The 9,608-nt window shown below is 49.7% G+C and overlaps 1 protein-coding gene across 1 annotated transcript; it reads left to right on the forward strand.

Moving 5' to 3' along the window:
* Window positions 1-744: 744 nt before the first annotated feature.
* LOC146177611 (uncharacterized) lies at window positions 745-1,698 on the forward strand. The gene is made up of 2 exons (XM_084581603.1): window positions 745-1,381; window positions 1,553-1,698. Exons 1-2 carry the CDS (start codon window positions 745-747, stop codon window positions 1,696-1,698), a joined length of 783 nt encoding a protein of 260 aa, XP_084437729.1.
* The last annotated feature ends 7,910 nt before the right edge of the window (window positions 1,699-9,608 follow it).

Raw genomic sequence — 9,608 nt, forward strand, 5'->3', positions numbered from 1 at the left:
TCTTCTTCTCCCTCGGTACACATTGCACACACCCACCATGGGGGATTGGTCAGCGTCTATTGCAGGTGTAAGAATAAACTTCATGATGGCGATCTAAACTATTGTACATGACCTAGTAAATAGGGAACAGTGTTGCTATAAAATTTGAAAAAATATTTAGGAACACTAATTCCTATTTAATAAGTTAAAATTTTGTGGTGCAGGAATAGTAATCAAGAAAGAAAGATTTTGTTGATGATTATAATGATGATGATGAAAACGTTTATTGACCGCCACATTGGCTTAGATTAAGGGGAGGCTGATCGGGTCCCTAGTCCGGGACGCGTATTAGCAAACCATGTCCCGTAGAAGCACTCTAGCAGACAACGCTATGGCGCGTGACTCCCCTGAGCTGCGTCACCAGGTGACAAATATTGGATATATTGTCTAAACGAATAAGAACACATTTAAAGCCATTTAACACATTTAAAACACATTTAAAGTTTTGGTGGCGCATGTGTTTATCATGGGCTCCCAAGGAGCGGATTCAGCGGCCCAGCTGGGCCGTGGTATCAGGTGTACGGAAAAGCCTGTCAAGGATTATGAACTGGTTCTACCGCATCTTCCTACAGGTTCGAGTGTTTTGCACACTGTTTTTTTTTGCACGGCGACATAAAAGCCAGGCTGTACCGGGTGGAGCACTTTCGAGACTCCCTCGCTCGTCTTGCACTGCTGCCGGAAGTGGTTGCCCTCGGGACATATCAAATGAATCATGTGTGGGCGCTAACGTTTAAAGGTGTAAATGCGAAAGCGAAGATTTTGCAAGCCGAAGCTTTTGAAGTGAAGGAGCACCGATGCGTGGTCATTGACCCCTGTACCCAAGGCATCAGGTTAAAACTTTTCTGGCTGCTTCACGGCGTGCACGACGATGATGTGAGAGCGGCGTTGGCGGCTTTTGGAAAAGTGACTGAAATTTCAAGAGACAAGTGGAAAGTGCAAGGGTGTGTCGACAAGGCTTCAACGACTGGAACGGTCACGCTGAAGCTCAAAGTGGGCGTTACCATTGAGGACCTGCCGCATCAGCTTCGGGTCGCCGAGGACGTCGCACTCGTCCACGTCCCAGGCAGAGCCCCGCTTTGCCTCCGGTGCCACGGGAAAGGTCATATACGTCGTGAGTGTCCTGTGCCGCGCTGCGGGCTGTGTCGTCGCTACGGCCATGACGAGTCCCAGTGTGTGCGCACGTATGCCAACGTTGCAGGCCCCGTGCCGAGTGAAGTGGCAGGCGAGCACTTGATGGACGCAGTGGACGCCGAGGAAGCGAGCAGTGGAATCACTGAGGATGCAGAGCAGAAAGAACAATCCTCTGAGAAGACCCCTGCTCTGAAAGAACACTGTGAATCAGGTTTGACAGTTCCGTTGTCGAATGTTACTGAGACCGAGACACCCACGAAAGAAAACGGCAATGCCAGTGCTGCAAGCCCAGCTTCGACTACACAGCACAGTGAGGAATAGGGAGACACTGAAGCTGAGATGCCAGCTGCTTCTGCCTTGCCTGTGAAGCGTGTGCACGAAGACAGTTTCAACGAGGGATCACCGCAAGGAGGAGCGGGAAACGGACAGCCTCCACTGAAGGCGGCCCCCCTTCGCCGCTCGGCCTTCAAGCAGAGGCCAAACGTGCCTCCAGACCGCAAAACTTTGCCACCTGTGCCTCCGCCATAGCGGGGGTACACTTTTTGGTCGAGACGGTACAAGCCCGGTCCATGATCGGGAGCAACGCTTGGAACGACGGACGGACTCGCCAAAACGGAAGAACGGTCATCCCATGCAACAGATCAACCGCAATGCTGTCTTTCTGCAGAAGAGATGTGAGTGAAATGTTTCGCGATTTATAATTTCTTGAGATGGCGACCAATTTATCCACTAGCTTGCGCGTAGCCACGCTAAATGTGAGAGGGCTGTCAACGCGTCGGAGACAACAGCAGCTGAACCGCCTTCTGCAGGAAAATGAAACTAATTTGCGAGCAGTTCAAGAGAGCAAAATGGAAAGTGAACAACAAACTGAGAAAATGGATGAAATATATCGTTCTAGATATGTTTGCGTGTGTCATGCGGTTGGAAGATCGGGGGGATGTGTCATTTTCCTCCGACATTGCATAGAGTGTGTACAGTCTGTGTTCTCGTGTGAGAGTGGACGCCTATTGATATGTGATTTCAGTTTTTCTGGATTGGACTGGAGAGTGATCTGCGTCTATGCGCCGACTAGAACGTTTGAGCGCGAAGAGTTTTTTCACAATATGAAATCCTTCCTAATACATGAGAGGCGTGTTCTCCTGCTTGGCGACTTCAACTGTGTCTGTAGACCGGAAGATAGAACAACAAACCGTGTCCTTCGTGACAAGAGTGCAGAGTTACTTAATGACATTGTTAATGAGACAGAGCTTGAAGATGCTGGCTGTATACTGACGCATGAAGGCCAAGCAAAGTTCACACACTTTCAAGGTAGCTGTCAGGCAAGATTGGACCGAATATATGTTCCCATTGATTGTGTGCACTTGTGCTCGGAATATCGAACACTTCCAATGAGCTTTAGTGACCACTCCCTTGTAATGATTACTCTAGACATGAAAAGTAAGGCACAAAGTTCAATTGGGAGCTATGGAAATTTAATGAAAAACTGCTGCTGGATGAAGAGTTTATCACTAAAGTGAAAGAATGTATTACGCATATGTTACGAAACGACTCTAATCTTATACGGGAGCAGTTTAAGTGCGATATCAAGATAGCTGCTACTGACTGAGCATGCACTTTTCGACGTAAAGAAAGAGAACAAGAAAAATAGCTTCGTAGAACACTTGAATACATGCTTAGTATGGAGAGCGTTACGCCTGGCTTGTTCGCCCAAGATATAAAAGAGATAAAAACCAAACTTGAGGTGATAGCCGAAGAGAAGTATCGCAGTGCGGTGATAAGGGCACGCAGCGAAAAATTGTGGCTCGGATAGACGCCCACGAAAAGGGCACTTAGTGTTGAAAAAGGTACGCAGTGTCAAAAGAGATAAAAGAAATATGCTATCAGAACGTAGTTACCTCGGAAAAAAAAACGATTGAACGGGCGTTTGTAGAATTTTGCAGGGAATTGTTTAGCCTGAAAACGCCTGACATTGAACGCTTCAGAAAAGACTTTCTGTCGCTGATGCCAAGAGTGGAAGACGAAGTTGCGCAGACACTTGAAGCAAGTATTACTTCCGAGGAAATTGAGGACGTTACCGGGGAATTAAATTCCAATAAGTCACCCGGACCAGATGGTCTTGGTGCTGCCATGTACAAGGCCTTTCAAACTGAAATGGCTGTTTTACTGGAAAGAGTTATAAGTGAATGCTACGAAAAAACTTACCTCCTCTGTCTTTTCGAATGTCACACGTTGTACTAATCCCGAAAACAGATGACCCAGTTAAGCTTCAGTCTGTAGCATCTTACCGTCCTATAAGTCTAACAAATATTTACTATAAAATTTACATGAAAGTATTAGGGCGACGACTCCAACGTGTAATTACTTCTCTTGTAGGCCCACATCAGACATGCGGTATAAAAGGAAGGACCATATTTAAATATATACACGCAGCAAGGAGTGTTCTCGAATGTTGTGACGCAATGCATGACCACGTAGCCATGATGCAATTAGACCTCCACAAAGCATTTGATAAAGTGGTACATGAAATATTGTTCTCTGTTTTAGAGTATGTCAATGCTGGTTCCGTGATCACAAATGGCGTGAAAATGGTTTACGAGTGCTGTTCAGCGAGACTGATCGTGAATAAGCATTTAACCGGTTGTATACCTGTTCAGTCGTCAGTAAGGCAGGGCTGTCCAACGTCTCCCCTTTTGTTCGCGCTTTATCTGGAGCCTTTCTGTTTAAGATTGCTCGCAAGGCCAAACACATGGTTATAGATTTTTTCAAAGTGAAGTTCAGGTTTTGGCATACGCGGACGATATTGCGGTTTTTTTAACGGACCGTGAGAGCGTGCAAGAAGTTGTAAAAGAAGCCATTGCGTTTTGCAATGCAAGTGGAAGTGAATTTAGTAGGGCAAAGTGTTTAGGATTTTGGCATGGAAACTGGCAATTACCTTGGTGTGCCACTAAAACATTACCGTAAAAGCAAGGAATGTTGGGCCGGTAAAGTTGAGCAAGTGAAAACCCAAACAATCAAATAGGGAGGACATAACTTTTCTATGTTCGCAAGAGCTACCGTTTGCAATATGTTCCTAGTTGCAAAATTTTTTACATCCTGCAAGTGTTATCTAGTCAAGAATTTCTGTTCAAAAACTGCATAGGGTATTTGCCACGTTCGTGTGGGCTTCAACGTGGGAGCGTACCAGTTGATGCAATCTGTTTCATACGGTGCATAGCGGTGGACTGGGATTGTCACATTTATACTTAAAGCAGATTGTAACCAGGTTCTTTTTTTTTTGCGCGAACAAAGCGATGTTTTTCTTAGAACGGTAATCCAAGTGCGATTGCGTGATTCACTGCCGGAATATGTAGTTTCGTCTATGTCTACGGCTCTAAGTGCTTTTCTTCGCGAAGTTTTCGCGTCTTTCCAAATAGTGAAGGCGAGATTTTCAAATGAGTATATGTGTACGGTTACGCGAAAACGGCTTTACAAAGATTTATTGGAAACCTTTTTACCTGTACCTCTTTATCGCGCTGTATATGCTTTGGGTCCGGAGCGGGACGTGTTGAAAAGAGTGAAAAGAATGCCCATCAGATCGTCCGCTAAATCTTTCTTTTTTCAATTGCATAATGGCACTCTTCCGGTGAAGCCATGGCTGGAAAGCAAAGGCCTTTTTGTGCCTTGGTCTGCTGACTGTTTAATTTGCAAAAAGCTGGAATCCATAGAGCATATTTTCCTTGATTGTCACGATGCGGTTTTTTTTTTTTGTGGGACGTGCTACAGCGTACTATTAAAAAGGACTTACTGTAGTGTCACACCAACGCTCGGTGGTTGTCGACGGTGACAAAGACGACGAGCGTATGTCGAAAGGCGCGTGCTAAAAAAAGAAGACTGCAGACAAAAGACGAAGACGCAAGAGACTGACGCGCTAGTTAAACGGAGCTACCCAATTCTTGGCCGATCCCCCTCTGTGGGTATGTGCCATAAGTTATTTGGACAACAACAACAACAACATAAACGGTCAACCTGAACACCGACCTGAGCTTCAACGCAACCTTACATTTGGTGGAGGCTGCTCTTCGGTCCCTCCTCTCATGCTGGAGCTTCGCAGCCGCACACTCGCTCCGCCATCCGCTATGCCTGAGGCAACAAGCCAGACCGCCACTCCACACTCGACTCATCCCACCGCTTCCCCTACCATCCTGTGCTCTGGTGGGCTTCGCCAGCGTGACCCCAGCTTTTTCAGTGGCGCCGACGACCAAGATGTAGACGATTGGCTATCATCCTACGAACGCGTAAGCGCCTACAACAAGTGGGACGACACCACGAAGTTAGCCAACGTCCTCTTTTACCTGACCGATGTAGCAAATTTATGGTTTCGCAACCACGAACCCGACCTACCCACCTGGCCGGCCTTCAAAACGAGCTTTTCCGAGGTGTTCGGCCGCCCTGCTGTGCGCAAACTGCGCGCCGAACAACGCCTCGAAGCCCGCGCTCAGAATCCCGATGAAACATTCACCAGCTACATAGAGGACATTGTGGATCTTTGTAGACGTGTTGATCCCTGTATGTCCGAAGCTGACAAGATCACCAAAATCCTGAAGGGAATCTCCGACGATGCATTTCACATGTTGACGGCGAGAAACCCCCAAACCGTCGTCGAAGTGGTTCAGCTCTGTCAGAGTTACGACGTCCTCAAAAGGCAACGAGCTTCTACCCAGCGTTCTCTCGTGAACGATCGGTTATTCGTACATCCGACAGCATGCGGTCTCACTTCTGAACCACCTTCCCTCCTTCCTCAGATCAAGGCCTTTATACGGGAGGAAGTGGCTCGCCAACTATCGCTCCTCCCTGCTTCTGCCGCAACCACCCCATCGATAGATTCTGCACTTCGACACACCATCCAGGAGCACGTTGCAGAAGTTTTACCGCCAAGCTCTCAAATTACACCTGTGACAGCCCCGTTAACGTACGCCGCTGTCGCCGCCAGACCACCACCCTGCCCTGTCGCGGATGCTGCGCCGTTACCACCGCCACCACCTCCGCCCCGCCCTTATCTGCCTCCTCGACGTCCGGTCAACAATCCATGGCGGACCTCCGACAACCGCCCAATCTGTTATTCATGTGGCGTTCCTGGCCACGTCGCCCGGCTTTGTCGCCAGCGCACGCAGTTATACCGCAATGGCCCCCGCCTGTACAGTCACAGCTACAGTTCAAACTTTGAACCTTCCCCTCCCCCTGTCCCTGCTGGCACTTCTACGGACTCATTTTATCCTGACCTCTCCTCCCACTCCTCCCGTCGATCGCCGTCTCCCCGCCGTCGTTCCCTCTCGCCGCTGCGCCGTCGCTCTCCTGCTGGCCTGGAGGAAAACTAACAGCCGCAGTTCCGGAGGCAAGAACTGCGTTTTCCTCTACTTGTGCAAGTCCTCCGTCTTCCCCGACCAACGTTATCGAAGTGTTTGTTGATGGCGTCGCAGTTCTCGCTCTTGTGGACACTGGCGCCGCTGTGTCTGTTATAAGTGCCAACCTTTGCCGCCGACTTCGTAAAGTTACGACGCCTGTTTCGAAATTTTTTCTCCGAACTGCCAGCTCACATCGCATTCAACTGCTTGCGGCGTGCACAGCTCGAATTGTCATTCAGGGTGTTTTGTACGTCGCCGAATTTCTTGTGCTGCCTCACTACTCTCACGAACTGATTCTGGGTTGCGACTTTCTCACCAGTCATCATGCGATTATTGATTGTGCCCGAGCCAGCATCGAATTGTCTCCGCTTTCACCGGCCGCCTCGTCTGACACACTGCTCTACGTCGATAACTGTGGCCGAAGATACTGACATCCCCGCCTGCTCTACCGTCCTCGTGCCCGTTTCCTGTGCCGGCTTTTCTGATTCGACAGTTCTGTTCACTCCGACTCACGCCGCTAATCGTCGCCATTGCTTAGTCCTGCCTTTCGTCCTTCTGACTTTCTGTGGTGGCTACAGCGCCATATACGTTTCTAACCCGTCGCCTTGTCCATCGACGCTTCTTCGTGGAGAACGTCTTGGTCATGTCGAGTCCTTTGATGACGCTATGACATCTGCCGTCTCAGAAGACCCAACCCCACTGCAACTCGATACTATTAACTTGCCCGATTCTATACCGAACGACGACTCCACTGCAGCTTTTTCTGGCTGTCTGGATGCCAGCCTTTCAGCAGATCAACGCGACCAGCTTGTCAGCTTGCTGCAGCGCTTCCGTTCCTCATTCGACCTTCCTCGGACATCTTTGGGGCGCACGTAGTCACTCACTGCATCGACACCGGTACGCACGCCCCGGTACGCCAGCGCCCTTATCGGGTATCGGCTGCTGAACGTCAAGTTATCACCGAGCACGTTAATGACATGCTTCAGCGTGGCGTCATCCAGCCTTCGCACAGCCGTTGGGCTTCTCCAGTTGTTCTCGTGAGGAAAAAGGATGGCTCTATTCGGTTCTGTGCTGATTACAGGCGTTTGAACAAGATAACGCGAAAAGACGTATACCCCCTTCCACGTATTGATGACGCTCTCGATTGCCTTCAAGGTGCCGAATTCTTTTCATCTCTGGATCTTCGCTCGGGCTACTGGCAGGTACCCATGGCAGCTGACGATCGACCAAAAACCGCCTTTGTGACACCTGATGGTCTCTATGAATTTAACGTCATGCTGTTTGGATTGTGCAACGCGCCGGCCACCTTCGAGCGCATGATGGACACAATTCTGTGCGGACTCAAGTGGCATGACTGTCTTTGTTACCTGGACGCTGCCATTAGTTACCTGGGCGATGTTGTCGTGTTTTCAAAAGATTTTACGTCACATTTGGACCGTCTCGAGCGTGTTAAAGTGTTTGACTGATGCCGGCCTGCAACTAAATTTAAAAAAGTGCTGCTTCGGGGCTCGCCAGCTTTCTATATTGGGACACGTTGTTTCGAAAGACGGTGTTCGTCCAGATCCTGCGAAACTCCGTGCAGTGGCTGAGTTTCCACGCCCAACTTCTCTAAAGGAGCTGCGTAGTTTTATCGGGCTGTGCTCGTATTTTCGTCGCTTCGTCCACAATTTCGCTTCGATCATCTCGCCGCTGACTGATCTCCTTGCCGGTGATGCCATTCTTTCGTCTTGGACATCCGACTGTAATGAGGCCTTTTCGACACTTCGGCGCCTTCTAGTGTCACCTCCGATACTCCGCCATTTTGACCCTACGGCGCCTACCGAAATTCACACTGATGCCAGCGGTGTAGGTCTCGGCGCTGTCCTTGCACAACGAAAGCCCGGTAACCCAGAGTACGTTGTTGCTTATGCCAGCCGTACCTTAACAAAGGCCGAAAAGAATTATTCTGTAACCGAAAAGGAGTGCTTGGCCATCATTTGGGCCATTGGGAAGTTCCGCCCACATCTCTACTGTCGTCCTTTTTCTGTTGTTACGGACCATCACGCACTCTGCTGGTTGTCCACCCTTAAAGACCCATCCGGCCGTCTTGCTCGTTGGGCCCTCTGCTTACAAGAGTACGACATCCAGGTCACCTACCGGTCTGGCCGTAAGCATTCTGATGCCGACGCCCTGTCTAGGTCACCTCTTCAATGTGGCTCTGACTCGACAGCTATCACCATAAGTGACTCATTTTCTCTAGAAATTGCCGACTTGCCCAATGAACAAAGGCAAGACCCTTGTATCGCTTCTCTTCTCACGCTTTTATCTACACCTTCTTTGCGCCCAGCTTCACGAACGCTTCACCGCCAAGCTCGTCATTTTTCCATCCGCGACGGCATGCTTTACCACCGAAATTACCTTTCCGACGGACGCAAGTGGCTCCTTGTCATTCCACGGCATCTCCGTTCGGAAATATGCGCCGCTTTTCACGCCGATCCTCAGTGTGCCCACGCCGGAGTGTTGAAAACTTACACTCGTCTTCGCCTGCGCTATTACTGGCAGGGTATGTACCGCTTCGTGCGTCATTACGTTCGCGCAAGCCAGGAATGCCAACGCCGCAAAAACCCTCCACACCACTCCACCGTTCCGATGCAGCCTTTGCCCTGCCCCAGCCGACCATTCGATCGTGTTGGTATTGATCTTTACGGGCCACTACCAGTCACTCCAACTGGCAACCGTTGGGTCATCGTGGCTGTTGACCACCTTATCCGCTACGCAGAAACATCTTCCTTACCTTCTGCGTCGACGAAAGACGTTGCGTCTTTCGTCCTGCACCATCTCGTTCTGCGCCACGGTTCACCTAAAGAATTGCTCAGTGACCGCGGCCGTGTTTTTCTTTCCGAGACCATTCAAGCCCTTCTTCAGCAGTGCCGCATTGTCCACCGTTCTACCTCGGCCTACCATCCGCAGACAAATGGCATGACGGAACGTTTTAACCGCACCTTAAGTGACATGCTGGCCATGTATGTCGCGTCCGACCACTCAAACTGGGACCGGCTTCTCCCATTCGTCACGTAC

Source organism: Amblyomma maculatum, chromosome 10 (assembly GCF_055883805.1).
Source record: "Amblyomma maculatum isolate TAMU_Amacu chromosome 10, ASM5588380v1, whole genome shotgun sequence".
Classification (NCBI taxonomy): Eukaryota; Metazoa; Arthropoda; class Arachnida; order Ixodida; family Ixodidae; genus Amblyomma; species Amblyomma maculatum.

Bases quoted from the DNA above. Each gene is read 5' to 3' on its own strand.
- LOC146177611 (XM_084581603.1), top strand. From the start codon at position 745: ATGAATCATGTGTGGGCGCTAACGTTTAAAGGTGTAAATGCGAAAGCG. The intron at 1,382-1,552 runs GTTTGACAGTTC...GTGTGCACGAAG, and splicing joins GAAAGAACACTGTGAATCAG to ACAGTTTCAACGAGGGATCA.